The sequence below is a fragment of the Bombina bombina genome, chromosome 4 (assembly GCF_027579735.1).
Source record: "Bombina bombina isolate aBomBom1 chromosome 4, aBomBom1.pri, whole genome shotgun sequence".
Taxonomy (NCBI): Eukaryota; Metazoa; Chordata; class Amphibia; order Anura; family Bombinatoridae; genus Bombina; species Bombina bombina.
In genome coordinates this window covers 781,775,804-781,799,822 of record NC_069502.1, presented here as the reverse complement: position 1 = coordinate 781,799,822, position 24,019 = coordinate 781,775,804, and the positions used below count along the sequence as shown (strand labels likewise).

General features: G+C 40.1%; 1 protein-coding gene across 1 annotated transcript in view; it reads right to left on the bottom strand.

Moving 5' to 3' along the window:
• The window catches only part of KMO (kynurenine 3-monooxygenase), a 387,978-nt gene that overhangs the window by 127,421 nt on the left and 236,538 nt on the right, over nucleotides 1-24,019 (bottom strand). Inside the window, exon 8 of the mRNA XM_053711153.1 lies at nucleotides 1,694-1,765. Within this exon, the coding sequence (XP_053567128.1) occupies nucleotides 1,694-1,765 (72 nt within the window). The remainder of the gene's footprint in view (nucleotides 1-1,693; nucleotides 1,766-24,019) is intronic.

The following is a 24,019-nucleotide window of genomic DNA, read 5'->3' as shown; positions in this document are numbered from 1 at the left end:
TGAAGGGGGAGACACATTGGCTTCCATACCTACAGAACATAGTCTATCTGAAGGCACAGACATGTTAAACAGGCTTAAACTTGTCAATAAAGTACAAAAACCGTTTTAAAACAAAACCGTTACTGTCTCTTTAAATTTTAAACAGGGCACACTTTTTACTGAATATGTGAAAAACTATGAAGGAATTGTTCAATTTTAACCAAATTTTCACCACAGTGTCTTAAAGCATTCAAAGCATTACACCCCAAATCTCAGACCTTTAACCCTTAAAATGAGGAAACCGGAGCCGTTTACAGTTTTAACCCCTCTACAGTCCCAGCTCCAGCCTTTGCTGCGACTTTACCAAACCCAGGGGGGTATACGATACCAAAAGAAGCCTTCTAGGAACCTTTTCAACTACTTCCAGACCCATACACATGCAGCTGCATGTACTGCTCTCAAAAGTAACTGCGCAGTAATGGCGCGAAAATGAGGCTCTGCCTAGTACAGAGAAGGCCCTTCCTGACTGGGAAGGTGTCTAAACCAGTGCCTGACGTAAAAAAATGTTCCCCAAAGTTATAAAGTGTGAATTTCAACATCAAACTGTATAAAATGCCCAAATAAAGCAATCGATCTAGCCCATAAAAGTGTCTACCAGTTTTATAGCCCATATTAAGCCCTTCATTCTGTTTGAGACTAAGAAAATGGCTTACCGGTCCCCATGAGGGGGAAAATGACAGCCTTCCAGCATTACACAGTCTTGTTAGAAATATGGCTAGTCATACCTTAAGCAGAAAGGTCTGCCAACTGTTTCCCCCAACTGAAGTTATCTCATCTCAACAGTCCTATGTGGAAACAGCAAACGATTTTAGTTACTGCTGCTAAAATCATACTCCTCTCACAAACAGAACTCTTCATCTTTTTCTGTTTCAGAGTAAATAGTACATACCAGCACTATTTTAAAATAACAAACTCTTGATAGTAGAATAAAAAAACTACAACTAAACACCACATACTCTTCACCATCTCCGTGGAGATGCTGCTTGTTCAGCGGCAAAGAGAATGACAGGGGTGGGCGGAGCCTAGGAGGGACTATATGGACAGCTTTTGCTGTGCTCTTTGCCATTTCCTGTTGGGGAAGAGAATATTCCCACAAGTTATGGATGACGCCGTGGACCGGAAACACCAATGTTGGAGAAATACCAATCTTGTTTAAAAGGAATTTTTGACAAATTTTGTTTACCATTGAGAAAAATATTAATGCCTTTAAAGTGAATGTAAATTTTGATGCTTAAGTGTCCGGCTTTTAAAAATTTGCTTAAAAACAGGGGCACTTTAATTCATCAAAATTTATATTTCACTCGTGAAAAAATACTTACCTTTTAATCTTGACAGCCGCTCCAGCTTCCCATAGTCGTCGCAAGCCATTTCTGATGTCAGAAATGATGGATCGGTCATCCTCCAATCAACGCTGTGATTGGAGGAAGAAGGATTCCTCATTTTAGACCCAGGAAGAGGCTTTACGACAGGCGGAGGAAGCAATGCGTCTGTCAAGATTAAAAAGTAAGTATTTTCACAATACAAGCGAAATGTAAATTCTGATGAATTAAAGTGCCCCTGTTTTTAATCGAATTCTTAAAAACCGGACACTTTAGCATCAAAATTTACATTCACTTTAATAAACAATACTTTAAAAATGAAAATTATGTTTTACCAAGTTGGGTAGTGCAATCATCATGAATGTGTTTCTTGGCCAGATGTGAAGATAATTAGGTTCCATGGCAAACTGAAACAGTGAGGAAAAGGTTGTTAAATTATAACACATAATACATGTTTATTATTTAAAGAAGATAGTTTGACAAAATACTATTTACTACAGGTTCAATGATAGACTTAGCCAAGGTCAGTTGTTGCATTTAATCTGTTCATACATGCATTAACCAAGGAAAATATTTTACATATTTTAAGCTTATGATTACAATAATCCTCTTCAATCATCAGAAAATTGGTGGCTGATTGAAACATTTATATTTTCAAATAATAGGTTTTTTGACAATTTCCTTACTTGGTTCTAATGTTGTTACTTGTGTGTAAATGTTGGACACTCCTGCCATATTTTTTTTTTCTTTTCTTTAATAGGTTCACATAGAAAGGTTCTGTATGACTATTTCAGGAATTACTAAACTAAAATATTTTCAAAGATAGAATGGAGGGCAGATATACTCATACTATTAAGTTCCAAAGTCTTTCTCTCAAACATGCACTCCACGATTAAGGGACAGATTATGTGTGGAGCGCAAATTAATGCTAATTGCACTCGAAGTAAGATTTTTGCACTCGTCTGGTTACGCTCGTATTATAAGTTGAAAGTAAACTTTTTGCTCTTGCGCTAACCAGATTAGCACAAAAATCTAAACTTAGAATACTGCGTACGCGTTCACGTATTCCCCAATATAAGTCAATGGTGAAGAAAAAGTGGAAAAAAACTCACTCTCACGCAAACACGATTGCATATTTTCATTTCATTTGCGCTAACCCAACATGAAAATATGGATATTCACATTGTAATGTTCTGCACATAGCAGAATATGTTCTATTTATTCATAAATAAATATTTCTACATATATCTGATGGTATTTTGGTACAATATATATCTATACCTATATATATATATATATATATATATATATATATATATATATACATATACATATTTAGGAAAATCTATTTATAAATACATAGAACATATTCTGCTGTGTGCAGATTATTGGTATGTGAAATATTTAAAACATAAAAACAGTAAAAACCTAGTTAAAACTTTTATTAAAAAGAAAATTTAAGGAAATCATTAAATAATATAAACTGGGACAATGTATTCTCTAATAAAAATACAGAGGATAAATGGATAATATTTAAAACTTTGTTAAATAAATATACATATCAACAAATCAATGTGGCTAAATAAAAATGTGTTAAGAGAAATTAGGAAAAAACGTAGGGCATTTAAATTATTCAAAGAAAATAGTACAGACTCAACATTCCATATTTGTAAGAAATGTAACAAAGCACGCAAAAAAGCAATCAAATTAGCCAAAATTGAAAATGAAAAACAAATTGCAAAGGATTCTAAGCCTAACCCTAAAAGGTTATTTAAGTACATAAATAGCAACAAATCTAAGAAGGACAGTACATTTAAATGCATGGAGGGTAGCATTATAAATAATGACAGGGAGAAGGCTGAGGTACTAAACCAGTATTTTTTCTTAAGTATACACAAGAGAGGAACCATTGGATGATACTTTGGAACAAAATAGAACATGCCAGACCATACCATTAACTGGGTTATGTTTATAGGAAATCAGGAAAAAACTGGATAATATTAAGGTAAATAAAACTCCAGGCCCAGATGGAATACACTGGAGGATGTTAAGGGACTTTAGCACGTAAAGCTGATGTGGTGCCACTCTTCAAAAAGGGAAGCAGGGATGATCCAGGAAGCTATAGACCAGTTAGTCTGACATCAATAGTGGGGAAGATATTTGAAGGGATTATAAAGGATTATATTGATGAGCATATTCAAGTAAACAAGATTATGAGTTCTAATCAGCATGGTTTTAGGAGAAATAGATCATGTCAAACTAATCTAATTAGATTCTACGAGGAAGTAAGTAAAAATATAGATAAAGGGGAATCAGTTGATGTGATATACTTAGATTTTGCAAAGGCATTTGATACAGTGCCACATGAGAGATTAATGCAAAAAATTAAGGGACTGGGAATATCTGAAAATGTTAGCTCATGGATAAATAACTGTATAAAAGATAGGGAGCAACGAGAAGTAGTAAATGGATCATACTCAGATTGGACAAAAGTAATCAGTGGAGTCCCCCAGGGATCAGTTCTTTTTAATATTTTTATAAAATGACTTGGAGCAAGGATTAAATAGTGACATCTCTATTTTTGCAGATGATACTATGTTAAGTAAGGTCATTAGGTCAGAGCAGGATAAACTTTCATTACAAAGGGATCTGCAAAAATTAGAAGTATGGGCAAGTAAATGGAAAATGAGATTTAATACGGGAAAATGTAAGGTTCTACATTTTAGAAGTAAAAATAAGCAGGCAACATATTTTTTTAATTGGGACAAGACTTAGCCAAACAGAGGAAAAAAGGGATTTGGGAGTAGTAATAGATAACAAGCTAAAGATGGGTGCACAATGCAAGACAGCGGCTTCAAAGTCTAATAAGATACTAGCATGTATTAAAAGAGGCCTTGATTCAAGAGAGGAAAGCATAATCTGTCACTATAAAGCCCTGGTAAGACCTCACCTTGAGTATGGAGTGCAGTTCTGGGGACCGATCGCAAAAAAAGATATTGCAGAACTAGAAAAAGTTCAGAGAAGGGACACAAAGCTAATAAGTGGATTGGAGAATTTAACCTATGAGGAGAGGCTAGCTAAACTGGGTCTGTTTTCTTTAGAAAAAAGGCGTTTCAGAGGTGACATGATTACTTTATATAAATATATTCAAGGCCCATATTATGACAGAAGCTCTGTTTATTCCAAGAAAATTGTTTCTGACAAGAGGTCAAAATTTAAGGTTGGAGGAAAGGAGATTTAATCTCCTGCAACGGAAACGTTTTTTTCACTGTAAGAGAAATAAAATTGTGGAAAGGAGGTAGTGAATGCCAATACCCTAGATACATTTAAAAATAGTCTGGATACATTTCTGTATATAAACAAAATTCATGGATATGATTGCTAGTATTAATGGGTCTGAAGCTTTTTGTAAGTATTTTAGATTAGTATAGGTTGAACTTGATGGACTTGGGTCTTTTTTCAACCTTATCTACTATGTAAAAATGAATATTGCTTAAATATGCTTTTACATTTTTTCATCTACTTAACAGCAATGTACTTTATATATATATATATATATATATATGTGTGTGTGTACATATATATATATATTTATATATATATTTATATATATATTTATATATATATATATACACACACATACATATCCATCTTTAGACATGTATATGTATGTATGTCTATGTTAAAGCCCTTTAGCTTGCCATTTTTTCTAACACTTGAGACCTCAAATGTTTGAGCCTTTATAACTTTTGTGTATAATTTTTTGTGAATGATTTTTTATTAGATAGTGTTGTTATGAGTGTAACTATGCTTTGTAATGCATTTTTGTTGGGTTTTGTGCAACTTTTTAGTTTTGCAAAACAGTTACCTAGAGCTCTAAAGTCACAGTAATCATTTAATTTCAAGTCGTAATACGAGTGGTAAGCCCGGTGAGTGTAAGTCCTCGCAATATACTCCTTATCGCTCGGGTGCAAACATAAGCTTTTATCTGAAAAACAAAATGTATGCTTACCTGATAAATTATTTTCTTTCCTGGCTTGGAGAGTACACAAATCCATTCAATTACTAGTGGGAATTCAACTCCTGGCCATCAGGGGGAGGCAAAGAACACCCCAGCAAAGCTGTTAAGTATCACTCCCACTTTCCATAAACCCCAGTCATTCAGCCGAAGAAATATGGAAAGAAAAGAAGACACAAGGGTATAGAGGTGCCTGAGGTTTAGAATTAACAAGAGCAGTCTTAAAATTAAATTAAGGGTGTGTCGTGAACTCTCCATGCCAGGAAAGTGAAGAATTTATCAGGTAAGCATAAATTTTGTTTTATTTCCAATGGCATGGAGAGTCCACAAATCCATTCAATTACTAGTGTGAACTAATACCCAAGCAGGAGGACATAGAATGGAAGGGAGGGAGAAAAAGACAGGCGAACATAAACAGAAGGCACCACCTCTTGAAGAACTTCCTCCTAAAGAAGCCTCATCTGATGCAAAAAACATTGAATTTGTAAAAGTTTGAAAAAGCTTGCAATGAGGACCGCCTTGCATATCTGTTCCACACAAGCCTCATTGTTAAAGGTCCAGGCAGAACTGGTCTCCATGGATGGAGAAATTCCCCCACTAAAACCCATGAGACACCCTAATCCTCTCCCCTTCCCCCTCTTCTTTCCCCCCTCCCCTTTTTTTTCTCCTCCTCTCTCCCTTCCCCCTCACACTTTTAAAAATCTATGAGAGGTATAGAACTATGGGAATAAAAAGTAAAATGAGAATTAAGCGAGAATCCCAGGGCATATCTGATCATCTCTAACTTGAAAACTTGTTATACCGGTTTGGTTGTTATAAAAGGTTTTATATGTGCACTAGGTTAATCCTAACTCTACAATTATCATATGTCAGTTTATTTGTCCTTACCCATACTTGTCTAATGATGTCTAGTCCAGGCAGAAGAGACAGCCCTCATGGAAAGAGCTGTACTCCTCCTAGGAGGCTGTTGTCCAGTAGACTCATAAGCCAAATGAATAACACTTCTCAACCAAAAAGAACGAGAAGAAGAGGTCTTCTGACCCTTACAGGCATCAAAGGGTATGACAAAAAGGGCAGTAGATTGTCTAAAATCTCTAGTTGCCTGCAGATACATAACATTCAGGTTATGCAACAGATATTCCTTATGATAAGAAGGAGAAGGTCAGAACAAAGGAACAAATTCCTGATTTATATTGCGGTCCGAAACTACCCTATGAAAAAATCCCAAGATGGAATGAAGGACCGCCTTATCTGCATTAAAAATAAGGAAAGGGTGGGGGACACGGTCGAGCCGAAAACTCCAAGACTTTACGAGCAGAAAAAAGCGAGAAGGAAGAAAACCTTCCAAGATAAGATGTTAAATTAACAGAGTGCATAGGCGCAAACTGAGCCTGCTGCAGAACCCTGAGAACAAGATGAAGGCTCCAAAGAGGAGCAACAGACTTAAATACAGGACTGATTCCGAATAAGGCCTGAACAACAGTTTGAACATCTGGATTCGGCCGGACAATTATGCAAAAGAATCGAAAGAGTAGAGGTCTGCTCTGTCAGAGTCCTGATGGAAAAGGCCTTCTTCATGCTTCTGGAAGAAAAGAGAGAATATGGGGTACCCTCATCCAAGAGAAACCCCTAGATTCACTCCAGAAAAAGTATGTACACCATACTGAAAGGTAAACTTGCGAGATACCGGCTTATGAGCCCGAATAATAGAAACAATCACCTTAACAGAAAAACCTTGTCTAAACAAGATTAGGCATTCAATCCCCAAGTGATTCAATCCTCAAAGGAAATTTCCCCTGGGAAAAGGACAACATCTTTACCAGATCTCCAAACCAAATTCTGCCAGGCCAAGCTGGAGCAATTAGATCACCAAAGCCTTCTACTATTTGATAAGGGCTATCACCCAAGAAAATAATTCAAACTGAGGAAAAATTAAAAGAAACCTAAGTACCAAAGAACCGCCAGAGCATCGAAAAGAGCTGCTGATGGATCTCTCTTACTTGACCCATAAACTGGAAGAATGGCCTTTAGACAAGACGCCATCAGATCCAATTCTGGAACTCCCCAACTGAGAGTTATCATAGAACACTTCCGGATGAAGATCCCACTACTTTGGATGAAAAATCTGCCTGCTCAGATAAACCACTTCCCAGAGGCAACCCTTGGGATGCGGATGGCAGATATGAGGCATTGTTAGACTCCATCCTCTGAAGAACGCAAGTCACCTCCTTCATAGCTAAGGAGCTTCATGTTCCTCCTTGGTGTTAGATTAGACACCGAAGAAAAGTTGTCCGATCAGAATCAGATAAACTGGACCAAATCAGTTGAAGTCAGCTATCAGAGCTTTGAAGATTACACTCAACTCTAAATTATTTATTGGGATTGCAGACTCCTCCTAAACCAAAGTCCCTGAGCTCTTAAGGAACCCCAAACTCACCCCAGCCTGAAAAGGCTGGCATCTGCGGTCACAATCTCCCAGGATGGTCTCAGGAAGCATGTATCCTGTAACCATATATAGAAGGGCCATAAACGTGAGCATTTTTAAAGAACTGCCACCAGATGGCAGCAAATACTATGGAAATGCGCTATTATTCAGAGAAAACACATCTGAAAAATAAAAGTGCAGACATATTGGATTTTAGTAAAAAAAAAAACATACCCTCAACAGATTAACATTACTCTTTTTGTAATTAACATTTCTGCACATATATTAGCCATATTCTGACTATACAGAAGAAGCATACTATACACTTATAATCTGAACGCTGCAGCCTGCAGATTCTCCCTCACCTGGCAAGGGAAAACGGAGGTGCCACATATACATAAAAAAAACTCAATAAGGAAAAACAGAATGCAATACTAACGCTCTGAAACCTACGCTCTCCGTGTAAAAGATCCCTCCTGACAAGTGGTAACAGATGCAGAACGCATCACCTCTAAAACTACCACAGCGGCGCTATTGTATTGCCCACAATGGCGGAACATACTACGTAAGCAAGAAGTCAGGACTCTGCCAAAAAAAAAACACATGGCTTGGCGAAAAGGCAAGTCCGACTAGGATATATACCTCTACTGCTTCTAGTAGGTGATAGGCCTCACTGCCGCAATCACAAACAGCAGGGGGAGGAGACCACAATGACATGCAAAACAGCCTAAGTCAATATAAGCTAAAGGGACAGTCAACACCAGAATTTTTGTTGTTTAAAAAGAAAGATAATCCCTTTATTACCCATTCTCCAGTTTTGCATAACCAACACTGTTATAGAAATACATGTTTTGCCTCTGATTACCTTGTATCTATGTTTCTGCAAACTACCCTCTTATTTCAGTTCTTTTGACAGACTTGCATTTTAGCCAATCCGTGCTCACTCCAGGGTAACTTCACGTGCATAAGTTCAATGTTATCTATATGAAACAAATGAACAAATGCCCTCTAGTGGTCATAATGCATTCAGATTATAGGCACTCTTTAAGGTCTAAGAAATTAGCATATGAACCCCCTAGGTTTAGCTTTTAACTAAGAATACCAAGAGAACAAAGCAAAATTGGTGATAAAAGTAAATTGGAATGTTGTTTACAATTACATTCCCTATTTAAATCATGAAAGGTTTTTTTGGACTTGACTGTCTCTTTAACTTCTGAAATAAGCAAGGCGCAGGAATACCTCTAAACTATGCAGGCTCTAACTGCGCCATACACGGTCTGATCCCTCAGCAGTCAGTAAAAAGGAGGGAATGTGAGTAAGACACAAACACAAATAATAAAGTGCCCTTACAAATAGATTATCCCATATTTGTAGCAAACAGACTGTGCAGGGAAATAAAGTGGGATATAACCTCATAATGAGAGCTGGTCCCCACTTACCCTAATGCCTGGGTCCCTATAGGAATGCCCAGCCATGGAAGCGGCAAATCCCTGATCATATTACTGCTCAGCCGCAACATATCTAAAAAATATCATATATTTTAACAGATGGACCCCATCTGAAGGTAGCAGGTCCCACTAGGTCTCTGATTGTCCCAGTCCTTCTTCCATGATATTTCTTGAAATATGAATATGAAAGGACTTACCCTCCAGGATCTTCAACTGTGGAGCAGTCACAGCACATCCAGGTCTGTTAGCCTCATCTTACCGCTGACAGGGACCTTAAGAAAAACAGAGTAACCAACCCTGGTTTTCTATAAAGGGGTTAGCATAATTGTTGGAGTTAAAGTAAGGACTACCTCACCGACCTCCAACAGCTAATTGCCACCATTACTCTTACTGAAGAGTATTACATGGACACAGCATTGCCCCAATCATTGCTTGCAGGGAAAAGTACCCATTAAAGGATTAACCATTAGATTTTCTTCAGACACCATCTTCGCACATCCACCCTGATGTACAAGGCAAAGAATGACTGGGGTTTATAGGAAGCGGGAGTGATACTTAATAGCTTTGCTGGGGTGTTCTTTGCCTCCATCTGATGGCCAGGAGTTGAATTCCCACTAGTAATAGAATGGATTTGTGGACTTTCCATGCCATTGGAAAGAAATGTCTATTTTTGTTATTATTTAAAAACATATAGCGTTTTTAGCTGTCAATCCACATGTATGAATCACATGTGTATTCTGGACTTTTGTAAAAACAAAAGTTTGATGATATCTAAGAAAATATTTTATACATGTTTATTTTATTTATTGTATACCCATTATTATTTTACTTGGTAATAGCTAGATATATCTATGATTTAAGGGTGTAGGAACTGTCAGAATTCTAATTTAGTATATGAATAGATGTCCAGCACTTCTGAATCCACTTGGTGCACGCTATAGGGTTTTTGCACTCCCCTATACAAAATGATCCAACAAAGTAGAACAAACACTTCTTAATATATCCAAAGAAATGGTTTTATTGAAGCATCACCTTAACAAACAGTCACAACGTTGCGGTTTATTGAACATTAATCACGTTTAAGGACATAAGATTGATTATAGCCAAACATTGTAATTGTATGTTATGGTGATGTTTCAAATTAAACCATTTTTTTGGGATATATTAAGAAGTGGTGCTGTTACTTTCTTGGAGAATTCTTATTTAGCTCAGTTTTTACAATGTAAATCAAACTGGCACCATAATTAAAAATGCATACTTAAAGGATAATATCAGCTGAAAATGAAAATGTTCAGATTTTTTTTCTTTTAAAGGTTCATAGTTCGAAGAACTATAACTGAGAGAATCTATTGTTTAATAAGTTAAAGACAAGAACTGCTGAAAATGATTCCAGCACAGAACAAAAATAAATGTGCACTCTGTCATAGGTTTTGGGAAAACTAATAAAAAAAATGATTACTGGGTTTAACTTTTTAGAGCACTGGGCTGACTTTTTATTTGGTACAATTTGTACAGTAGGAACTGTTGCACTTGAATGACATGGGTGCAGGTGCGTTGGGGGAGAGGATGGTAGCACGCTTTTTTTTAAAACTAGGCAAAAGGGGGGGGTCAGTCCAAACATAATGGAATGTGAATATGTCACACCTAGAATATCACAAGGAAGGAATGACAGAAGGGTAGAAGGGTAGGAAATGTCACATTAGAAAGTTTGGAGGAAAGTGCACCAAGTAGCAGCAGAAAGCACATGAAAATTAAATGAATGACAGCAAATGCAAGAAGCATGACAGGTAAAATGGGGGAGCTGGAACTCTTTGTTGCAGAAGAAGACTTTGATATTATCAGTATTAATTGAAACCTGGTGGGATGATTCACATGATTGGGCAGCCAACGCAGAGGAATATACTTTATTTAGGAGGGACAGAAGCAGGGGTCATGTCCAGTGGTAATGCATGGGAACAGAGTTCCTGCACTATTTTTGCAGGTGGAGCTAAGTTCCCCCTGGATAGAGAACAGAAATGCTTTAGCAAACACTGCTGCTGCTGGTGGGAGAAGCTGGAGCACAGTCTGGTTAGAGGAATAGTGAGATCCTCTAGTAATGGGCAGTAACAATACTTGCTATACATTAAATGCAAGCGTTTCAGTGGTCCTGCTGTGTGATCACCCAGCACTTGTGGAACACATGGTGCTTACATTTCTGTGTGGCCTGCTTTGCGGTTAGTTAGCTCCCCTCGGCAGAAATAGGACTATTGCACCTTAAGTGGGTGAGGCTCTGTTACAGTGGAGGAGTCTGGAGGTGCTGTCAGACACAGAGGAAAGAGATGTGGGTATGAGGAACTGAAGCTAAAGCTGGCTATGCACCATGCGAGTTAAAAACAAAGCATGGACACCCTGGATCTTGACATTAAACAACAGGCGTTTAGTTTAGGTATGTCAAGTTTAGTTATTTTAAAGTTGTTTTAAAAAAAAGTTCAGTGTTTCACCAAAGAAAAAATGTGCTCATCAGGCAAGAAGAGTTATGTTCTTCTAGCTTTTTGCTTTCTCTCTGATTGGAATTCCTTTAAGTTCTTCCAGAGATAGCTGGGATGAGGTTTGCAAGGGAAATACATGTGTACACAAAAAGGAAAATAGTCCTTGCAATTAAAGGTGTTTGTGAAACATCTTGTAGTATGATAAGCACAATTAGTTAATTTTATACACCAATAGTATGGGCAGTCTGTTATATTAAATATGTTGGTGTCTGTATGTCTATCAATTTATGGTCAGCCGGCCATTTTCTCTGCAGAATGCTGACCTGTGCAAGATAATGTATTTGCTGCAGATTTAACCTTACCAGTTACACCCCATTGGCATTGGTATTGGTACACGTGTTAATAATAAAAGAAAATGACACATAGTGAGTGCACACACAAACCATATCAAGATCACAATATCAGATGTTTACATTACAGAGCCTTACACATCCTGAGAGCCAGGGAGTAACATCTCTTAAAATGTTACTAAGGCTCTTAGCTTTTTTGATTATTCAACATCATTTACATACAAATGACCCTTCAGTGTTTTAAAAAATGTGTGTCTGGTTTCTCAGTATTCAGTATCAGTTGAGTCCTAAATAAAAATGTCACCCTGCCATGTAAAAATGTAACCATGGGTCTTCCTCCTCAGGCCCAAAGGCAAATCATTCAGTACTTCATTGGTTTTAATTTGCTTTCATTAACCAGAGTGTATAGATTATTTACATATGAATAGTGTGTGTGTGTGTGTGTATAAAACAATTGTGAGGGTGGTGGAAGTCTTAGTGAGTTCCTACACTTTTTTTTGTAGGACTTTAACTCCTGGACAGAAGTAATACAAGGAGTGGAGGAATTTGCCTTTATATTAAACCTGACCTTAAACCTACAATTGGTTGAAATACAGATTTAGAGAAAATAAATCCGAAAAAATAAAAAACTAGGAACATGCTACAAACCCCCCCCCCCCCCCAACATTAGTGACATGGAGGAAAATCAACTACTTATGCAAATAGGAAAGGCTGCTAATAATAACAGTGCTGTAATTATGGGAGATTTTAAACTACCCCAACATAAACTGGGCCAATGAATACAGCTAAGGGAGACATATTTTTAAATGTTCTCAAAAATAACTTAATTTCACAATTAATAGAGGAGCTAACTAGGAATAAACCTATATTGGATTTACTTATATCAAACAATACAGATTTTGGCGCCGATTTATCAAGTGTCGGGTGGACATGATCCGCTGTAGCGAATCATGTCCACCCGACATTGCTAAATGCTGACAGCATACGCTATTGGCATTTAACATTTCTAGTGAAAGGCTTTTGTAATGCTGTCCCCTGCAGATTCGGTCACTAGCGGATCGGGCTGATTGCTGTCCGCCGCCTCATGTACAACCGCTGCTTCTTAACTTCCGCTTCAGGCGGACCTGAAGTGGAGTTGGTCGGAAGCAGTGTCCGCCGTTTCATGAATCGACCTCATAATATCAAACAGAAGTCAAAGAATATTTGGGTAACAGTGATCATAACATGGTCACATTTGAAATCACTTTCCATAAGCAGTGTTATAACGGTTCAACTAAGACTTTTAAATTTAAGAAAGCAAAATGCAATGATTTAAAGGGACATGATACCCAAATGTTAAAGTATATTAACCACTTAATGACCACAGCACTTTTCCAAGTTCTGTCTGTTTGCAACCAAGGCTATTTTAACATTTTTGCGGTGTTTGTGTTTAGCTGTAATTTTCCTCTTCCTCATTTACTGTACCCACAGATATTATATACCGTTTTTCTCCCCATTAAATGGACTTTCAAAATATACCGTTATTTTCATCATATCTTATAATTTACTATAAAAAAAACTATAAAATATTAAGAAAAAACACACTTTTTCTAACTTTGACCCCCAAAATCTGTTACACATCTACAACCACCAAAAAACACTCATGCTAAATAGTTTCTAAATTTTGTCCTGAGTTTAGAAATACCCAATGTTTACATGTTCTTTGTTTTTTGTGCAAGTTATAGGGCCATAAATACAAGTTGCACTTTGCTATTTCCAAACCACTTTTTTCAAAATTAACGCTAGTTACATTGGAACACTGATATCTGTCAGGAATCCATGAATATCCCTTGACATGTATATATTATTTTTAGAAGACATCCCAAAGTATTGATCTAGGCCCATTTTGGTATATTTCATGCCACCATTTCACCGCCAAATGCGATCAAATAAAAAAAAATAGTTCACTTTTTCATACTTTTTTTCACAAACTTTAGGTTTCTCACTGAAATTATTTACAAACAGCTCGTGCAATTATGGCATAAATGGTTGTAAATTCTTCTCTGGGATCCCCTTTGTTCAGAAATAGCAGACATATATGGCTTTGGCGTTGCTTTTTGGTAATTAGAAGGCCGCTAAATGCCACTGTGCACTACACGTGTATTATGCCCAGCAGTGAAGGGGTTAATTAGGGAGCATGTAGGGAGCTTTTTGGGGTAATTTTAGCTTTAGTGTAGTGTAGTAGACCAGGGTTCTTCAAACTTTTTTACCCAAGACCCAGTGCCATGAATCTATATACCTTCGCAACCGTATTTGTATCCTTGGGGGACGATTTACTAACTGTCGGGCGAACATTATCCGCTGTACCGATCATGTCCGCCCGACATCGCTGAATGCCGACAGCACACGCTGTCAACATTTAACATTGCACAAACAGTTCTGGTGAACTGCTTGTGAAATACCGCCCCCTGCAGATTTGCGGCCGTCAATTAACCTGATTTTATGAGATTGGGAGGATTGATGTCTGCTGCCTCAGAGGCAGCGGACAATTTAAGGAGCACTGGTCTTAAGACCGCTGCTTCTTAACTCCCTGTTTCCGGCGAGCCTGAAGCTCGCGCGGAAACAGGGGTATACGGCCCCATTCGGGCCGTGATAAATCGTCCCCTTAGTCTGAAAATTTCTAAAGTATTATGCAACAAGATAGCTGCAATTTTTGACAAAGTGACCACAATGTGTGTGTACAATATTCCTCATTGTAGTCAAACTTGAAAGTGTTGTAAAAGGTAATAGAAAACACGTCACAAACTCTCATACAACACACACATATCACACACTCTTATACAACCCAAACACCACACACACGCTAATACAATACACACACACTACACTAATGCAATAAACACACCACACACACTCACACACCACACACACTCTCATACAACACACACACCTGACAAACTATCATACAACACACACACACCACACACTCATGCAACACACACACACACCACACACTCTCATGCAACACACACACACCACACACTCTCATGCAACACACACACACTCCACATACCACACACAATCTAATAAAACACACAAACACCACACACACACTTTCATACACCACACACACACAGGTCGTGACCAAGAAAACATGTTGTTGCGACCCAGTAATGGGTCCCGAACTAGAGTTGCCACCTCAGCCATGTTTTCCTGGACACTTATAAGTTACACATGATGCAGGGTGTGCATGGAGGAATATGAATAGTGCATATAATTAGTGCTGTCCAGAAACACAATACATGTTCCTCCCTTCACACCCTGCAGCATGTGTAACTCATAAGTGTCCAGGAAAACATGGCTGAGGTGGCAACCCTAGTCCCGACCCTTGGTTTGAAGAACCCTGTAGTAGACAGCCCAAAGTATTGAGCTAGGCCCATTTTGGTATATTTCATACCACCATTTCACCGCCAAATGCAAATCAAATATAAAAAAAATTGTTCCCTTTTTCACAATTTTAGGTTTCTCACTGAAATCATTTACAAACATCTTGTGCATTTATGGCACAAATGGTTGTAAATGCTCCTCTGGGATCCCCTTTCTTCAGAAATAGCAGACATATATGGCTTTGGCATTGCTTTTTGGTAATTAGAAGGGCGCTAAATGCCGCTGTGCATCACACGTGTATTATGGCTAGCAGTGAAGGGATTAATTAGGTAGCTTGTAAGGAGCCTGCAGGGTTAATTTTAGCTTTAGTGTAGAGATCAGCCTCCCACATCAGACCCCCTGATCCCTCCAAAACGGCTCTCTTCCCTCCCTCACCCCTAGGGTTGCCACCTCTGCCATGATCCTGGATAGCACTAATCATGTTCCTCCATGCAAACCCTGCAGCATGTGTAACTCATAAGTGTCCAGGAAAACATGGCCAAGGTGGCAACCCTACTCACCCCACAATTGTCCCTGCCATCTTAAGTACTGGCAGAAAGTCTACCAGTACTAAATTAAAAGGTATATTTATTTCTCCAACATTGGTGTGTCTGGTCCACGACGTCATCCATAACTTGTGGGAATATTCTCTTCCCCAACAGAAAATGGCAAAGAGCACAGCAAAAGCTCTCCATATAGCCCCTCCCCAGTCATTCTCTTCCCCAGTCATTCTCTTTGCCGCTCTGAACAAGTAGCATCTCCACGGAGATGGTGAAGAGTATGTGGTGTTTAGTTGTAGTTTTTTATTCTTCTATCAAGAGTTTGTTATTTTAAAATAGTACTGGTATGTACTATTTACTCTGAAACAGAAAGAGATGAAGAGTTCTGTTTAAAAGAGGAGTATGATTTTAGCAGCAGTAACTAAAATCAATTGCTGTTCCCACGCAGGACTGTTGAGCTGAGAGAACTTCAGTTGGGGGGAACAGTTTGCAGACATTTCTGCTCAAGGTATGACTAGCCATTTTTCTAACAAGACTGTGTAATGCTGGAAGGCTGTCATTTTCCCTCATGGGGATCGGTAAGCCATTTTCTTAGACTCAGAAAGAATAAAGGGCTTATTATGGGCTATTAACTGGTGGACACTCTTAAGGGCTAAATTGATTGTTTATTTAAGTTGTTTTTTAAAGTTTGAAGTAGTTTTCACACTTTTATTGTTTGGGGAACGTTTTTATCGCCAGGCACTAGTTAAGACACCTTCCCAGTCAGGAAGGGCCTTTCACTGTAGTAGGCAGAGCCTCATTTTCGCGCCATTATTGCGCAGTTTCTTTTGAGTGCAGTGCATGCAGCTGCATGTGTGAGGGTCTGGTATCCACTGAAAACGTTCCTAGAAGGCTTGAATTGGTATCATATACCCCCCTGGGATAGGTGAAGTCGCAACAAGGCTGTGGCTGGGACTGTAGTGGGGTTAAAATTGCAAACGGCTCCGGTTTCCACATTTTAAGGGTTAACAGCTTGAAAATTGGGGTGCAATACTTTGAATGCATTAAGACACTGTGGTGAAAATTTGGTAAAGATTGGATAATTCCTTCATAGTTTTTCACATATTCAGTAATAAAGTGTGCCCTGTTTAACATTTAAAGAGACAGTAACGGTTTTGTTTTAAAACGGTTTTTGTGCTTTATTAACCAGTTTAAGCCTGTTTAACATGTCTGTACCTTCAGATAGATCATGTTCTGTATGTATGGAAGCCAATGTGGTTCCCCCTTCAAATATATGTGATAATTGTGCCATGGCGTCCAAACACAGTAAGGACAGTACTGTCACAAATAGTAAGGTTGCCCAGGATGATTCCTCAGATGAAGGAAGTAGGGATAGTTCTACATCCTCTCCTTCTGTGTCTATACCAGTTATGCCCGCAGAGGCGACCCCTAGTACTTCTAGTGCGCCAATGCTTGTTACTATGCAACAATTGACGGCAGTAATGGATAACTCCATAGCTAATATTTTATCCAAAATGCCAGCATTTCAGAGAAAGCGCGATTGCTCAGTTTTAAACACTGTAGAGCAGGAGGGCGCTGATGATAATTATTCTGTCATACCCTAACACCAGTCTGAAGTGGCAGTGAGGAAGGGTTTGTCAGATGGAGAAATTTCTGATACAGGAAGAATTTCTCAGCAGGCAGAACCTGATGTTGTGACATTTAAATTTAAATCAGAGCATCTCCGCGCATTACTTAAGGAGGTGCTATCTACTCTGGATGATTGTGACAATCTGGTCATCCCAGAAAAATTGTGCAAGATGGACAAGTTCCTAGAGGTCCCGGTGCACCCTGATGCCTTTCCGATACCTAAAAGGGTGGCGGACATAGAGAATAAGGAGTGGGAGAAGCCAGGCATACCTTTTGTCCCTCCTCCTATATTTAAGAAATTGTTCCCTATGGTCGACCCCAGGAAGGACACATGGCAAACAGTCCCTAAGGTCGAGGGGGCGGTTTCTACACTAGCCAAACGCACGACCATTCCCATTGAGGACAATTGTGCTTTCAAAGATCCTATGGATAAAAAATTGGAGGGTTTGCTTAAAAAGATTTTTTTACAGCAAGGTTACCTCCTTCAACCTAGCGTGGTTCTGGTTCGAGGAACTGGAAAAGTCGCTCAGTAGGGAGACTCCGTATGAGGAGGTCATGGACAGAATTCACGCTCTTAAGTTAGCTAATTCCTTTATTTTAGACGCCGCTTTGCAGTTAGCGAGATTAGCGGCGAAAAATTCAGGGTTTGCAATTGTGGCGCGCAGAGCGCTCTGGCTAAAGTCTTGGTCGGCGGATGTATCTTCCAAGACAAAATTGCTTAATATCCCTTTCAAAGGTAAGACCCTTTTTGGTCCAGAATTGAAAGAAATTATTTCAGACATCACTGGGGTTAAGGGCCATGCCCTCCCACAAGATAGGCCTTTCAAGGCTAAGAATAAGTCCAATTTTCGTTCCTTTCGCAATTTCAGGAACGGACCGGCTTCCAACTCTGCAGCCTCTAGACAAGAGGGTAACGCTTCCCAGACTAAACCAGCTTGGAAACCAATGCAAGGCTGGAACAAGGGTAAACAGGCCAAGAAGCCTGCTGCTGCTACCAAAACAGCATGAAGGGGTAGCCCCCGATCCGGGACCGGATCTAGTAGGGGGCAGACTCTCTCTCTTTGCTCAGGCTTGGGCAAGAGATGTTCAGGATCCCTGGGCACTAGAAATAGTCTCTCAGGGTTATCTTCTAGAATTCAAGGAACTACCCCCAAGGGGAAGGTTCCACATGTCTCACTTATCTTCAAACCAAATAAAGAGACAGGCATTCTTACATTGTGTAGAAGACCTGTTAAAGATGGGAGTGATACACCCAGTTCCAACTGTGGAACAAGGTAAGGGGTTTTACTCAAATCTGTTTGTAGTTCCCAAAAAAGAGGGAACTTTCAGACCAATTCTGGATTTAAAAATTCTAAACAAATTCGAACAATTTTACCTACAATCCAGGAGGGTCAATATATGACTACCATGGATTTAAAGGATGCGTATCTACATATTCCTATCCACAAAGATCATCATCAGTTCCTAAGGTTCGCCTTTCTGGACAAACATTATCAGTTCGTGGCTCTCCCATTCGGACTAGCCACTGCTCCCAGAATTTTCACAAAGGTGCTCGGGTCCCTTCTAGCGGTTCTAAGACCAAGGGGCATTGCAGTGGCACCTTATCTGGACGACATTCTAATTCAAGCGTCGTCTCTTACCAAGGCAAAGGCTCATACAGACATTGTTCTAGCCTTTCTCAGATCTCACGGGTGGAAGGTGAACGTAGAAAAGAGTTCCCTGTCTCTGTCAACAAGAGTTCCCTTTTTGGGAACAATAATAGATTCTTTAGAAATGAAGATCTTCTTGACAGAGGTCAGAAAGTCAAAGCTTCTAAACGCTTGTCAAGTTCTTCTCTCTATTCTGCAGCCTTCCATAGCTCAGTGCATGGAAGTAGTAGGGTTGATGGTTGCAGCAATGGACATAGTTCCTTTTGCTCAAATTCATCTAAGACCATTACAACTGTGCATGCTCAAGCAGTGGAATGGGAACTATACAGACTTGTCTCCAAAGATTCAAGTAGACCAGATGACCAGAGACTCACTCCGTTGGTGGTTGTCCCAGGATCACCTGTCTCAGGGAATGAGTTTCCGCAGACCAAAGTGGGTCATTGTCACGACCGACGCCAGTCTATTAGGCTGGGGCATGGTCTGGGATTCCCTGAAAGCTCAGGGTTTATGGTCTCGGGAAGAGTCTCTTCTTCCGATCAACATCCTGGAACTTAGAGCGATATTCAATGCTCTCCGGGCTTGGCCTCAACTAGCGAAGGCCGGATTCATAAGATTCCAGTCAGACAACATGACGACTGTAGCTTACATCAACCATCAGGGGGGAACAAGAAGTTCCTTGGCGATGAGAGAGGTATCCAAAATCATCAAATGGGCGGAGGATCACTCCTGCCACCTATCTGCAATCCACATCCCAGGAGTAGACAACTGGGAGGCGGATTATCTGAGTCGTCAGACTTTCCATCCGGGGGAGTGGGAACTCCACCCGGAGGTGTTTGCCCAGTTGACTCAATTATGGGGCATTCCAGACATGGATCTGATGGCGTCCCGTCAGAACTTCAAGGTCCCTTGCTACGGGTCCAGATCCAGGGATCCCAAGGCGACTCTAGTGGATGCATTAGTGGCGCCTTGGTCATTCAACCTAGCTTATGCGTTTCCACCGTTCCCTCTCCTTCCCAGGCTTGTAGCCAGGATCAAACAGGAGAAGGCCTCGGTGATTCTGATAGCTCCTGCGTGGCCGCGCAGGACTTGGTATGCAGACCTGGTGAATATGTCATCGGCTCCACCATGGAAGCTACCTTTGAGACAGGATCTTCTAGTACAAGGTCCATTCGAACATCCAAATCTAGTTTCTCTGCAGCTGACTGCTTGGAAATTGAACGTTTGATTTTATCCAAGCGTGGGTTTTCAGATTCAGTGATAGATACTCTGGTCCAAGCCAGAAAACCTGTGACTAGAAAGATTTACCATAAAATATGGAAAAGATATATCTGTTGGTGTGAATCCAAGGGATTCTCCTGGAGTAAGATTAAAATTCCTAAGATCCTCTCCTTTCTCCAAGAAGGTTTGGATAAGGGATTGTCAGCGAGTTCTTTAAAAGGACAGATTTCTGCTTTATCTGTCTTGTTACACAAACGACTGGCAGCTGTGCCAGATGTACAAGCTTTTGTACAGGCTTTGGTCAGAATCAAGCCTGTTTACAGACCCTTGACTCCTCCTTGGAGTCTAAATTTAGTTCTTTCAGTTCTTCAAGGGGTTCCGTTTGAACCCTTACATTCCATAGATATCAAGTTACTATCTTGGAAAGTTCTGTTTTTGGTTGCTATTTCTTCTGCTAGAAGAGTTTCTGAATTATCTGCTTTGCAGTGTGATCCACCCTATCTGGTGTTCCATTCAGATAAGGTTGTTTTGCGTACCAAGCCTGGTTTTCTTCCAAAAGTTGTTTCCAACAAGAATATTAACCAGGAAATAGTTGTTCCTTCTTTGTGTCCGAATCCAGTTTCAAAGAAGGAACGTTTGTTACACAATTTAGATGTAGTCCGTGCTTTAAAGTTCTATTTAGAAGCAACAAAGGATTTCAGACAAACTTCTTCTTTGTTTGTCGTTTATTCTGGTAAGAGGAGAGGACAAAAAGCTACTGCTACCTCTCTTTCTTTCTGGCTGAAAAGCATCATCCGATTGGCTTATGAGACTGCCGGACGGCAGCCTCCTGAACGAATCACAGCTCACTCTACTAGGGCTGTGGCTTCCACATGGGCCTTCAAGAACGAGGCTTCTGTTGATCAGATATGTAAGGCAGCGACTTGGTCTTCTCTGCACACTTTTGCCAAATTCTACAAATTTGATACTTATGCTTCTTCGGAGGCTATTTTTGGGAGAAAGGTTTTGCAAGCCGTGGTGCCTTCTGTTTAGGTAACCTGATTTGCTCCCTCCCTTCATCCGTGTCCTAAAGCTTTGGTATTGGTTCCCACAAGTTATGGATGATGCCGTGGACCGGACACACCAATGTTGGAGAAAACAGAATTTATGCTTACCTGATAAATTACTTTCTCCAACGGTGTGTCCGGTCCACGGCCCGCCCTGGTTTTTTAATCAGGTTTGAAAAATTTCTTTCTCTATACACTACAGTCACCACGGCACCCTATAGTTTCTCCTTTTTTCTCCTAACCGTCTGTCGAATGACTGGGGGCCGGAGCCTGAGGAGGGGCTATATGGACAGCTTTTGCTGTGCTCTTTGCCATTTCCTGTTGGGGAAGAGAATATTCCCACAAGTTATGGATGACGCCGTGGACCGGACACACCGTTGGAGAAAGTAATTCATCAGGTAAGCATAAATTCTGTTTTTTTAAGCATATTTACATATGCTGCTGTGTAGGATACCCCTTAGCCCCCAACCTCCCTGATCCCCCCAAACAGCTCTCTTACCCTCCCCCTCTACCTTAATGGGCGCCATCTTGGGTACTGGCAGCTGTATACGGGGTATACGGCCCCGAATGGGGCCGTATACCCCTTTTTCCGCGCAAGCTTCAGGCTCGCCGGAAACAGGGAGTTAAGAAGCAGCGGTCTTAAGACCAGTGCTCCTTAAATTGTCTGCTGCCGGGGGGGCGGAGTTGCCCAGCGACTAAGATGGTCGCATGATCTAGGAGCTCCGTGTATATAGTTTTCAAGACAGCCTGACTGACCACAAAAACCCTGAAACTAACTATCGCACCTAAAGGGTAGTTACACAGGGAGAAGATTAGGACATGCTGACAACTAATTACTGGTTGTGAGTGCAATATTGAGCTGTAGATATGCCTAGGTACTGCCCACCACGCATTGGAGCGCCATCTTAGAGGATTGGTGCGCCTGGAGGGGATTGTATGTTTAATATTTAAAAGCGTCTAAGAATCCTCTAAGTATCTGCTGCAATACAATGCCTGATCAACGTTGTGGTGCACCGCTACCTGATGTGGAGACCCAGGCATCTTACTCTGACATCAGAGCTTTGCTGGAGGAGCATTGTAAGAAGTTATGCGAGAGGTTTGATGCTCTCATTGACTCTATCCAAACAGCGCGACCATGCTGTGACCTTAACATCGCAGAGGAACACAGAGCACTGCAAGTCTCACGGTGCAGCATAGCACCCACAACTCTCCGGGCGTGCTCCTTGCCATCACCATCAGCCGATGCAAGCCTCAAGCTGGAACCTCGTTCTCTCTACGCTGCTACAAGCAGCTTAAATACATGGAAGAAGACACAACATGGCCGCCTGCAGATGGAAGCAGGCGCTACAATGCAGTGCAGTGCTCACGCACTACCAAACAAGCTGCGACCCATGCCTGGACCGATGCGGTCAATCAGATTGCTCCTTGAGGAATTAGAGCAGCTATCTCCCTGGAGTCAAATCCAGCACCAGCTGCATGTCCAGTATTCTATCCATTTCTGTTCTGCTTCCACGAATCACAGAGATGGTATTGGTTGAGACATAGGATCATGTTAACATTGTGGTGCTGTAAGCAACATTCTTTTGTATATGCCCGCTTGTCAGTGCTATAATATTATCCCCTGCTGTGCACTAGTTGATATGTAATGAAGGCTCACAGTAGCCTGAGATGTGCACTTGTAGTATGGGTCAATGCTGTTTCTTTGTTCACCAAAAGAGAACATTAGATGTGGACTTATACTTGCAGGGCATTAAGGTTATTTTATTGTTGAAGCCTTGGGACTCAAATCTCACAAACTATTTGAGCTATGATATTGACTGCCATGCAATGTTTTTATGAAGCACTCAGACTGATCTTGTAAAGCATCCTCAGCTCTGTACTGTTTGTCAATGAAACGCTATTTAATAAGTGCACTTATGTTTATAATCTCACCACATTGCAGTTGAATTTAATGATTCTTTATGTATGATGAATACTATCCAAATATGCACAGGATGTGTAGCTGCCCTTTCTTTATGTGCAATGGGTTACATAAGCACTCAAACAGACTAAAATTGGAGCAGTAAAGCCCCTTTTTACTATGTGTAGCTGAACTGAAGGCTTAATGTTACCGTTAACAGTTATGAATGCTAGGACTTTTCAATGCTATACTTTATAGAAGAAGACTAGCCCACAAATACAGGGAAGCATGCTGCACAGAGGTTTAATACTGACATACATTTTCGGTGATAACAAATTTCTATATTCCAACTGAGCTCTATCAGCATGATACTTAAGCCATTCCAGAATCATATGGCGTGCTCAGTGATCCCATAACTTTCATTCTTGCTTTAGAGTTATAAATTGTGATTATTTTCTATTTTTCTTACTTATTTTTTCTCCTAATGAACATACAGCTGTGATGATGGCAAACTACAACATGCTAATGCTAATACATAGGCTGGGTGTCATTACTATGTGATTTTGTTTGGCTGCTCCTGATTGTACAGCAAACTTTAGTATAAC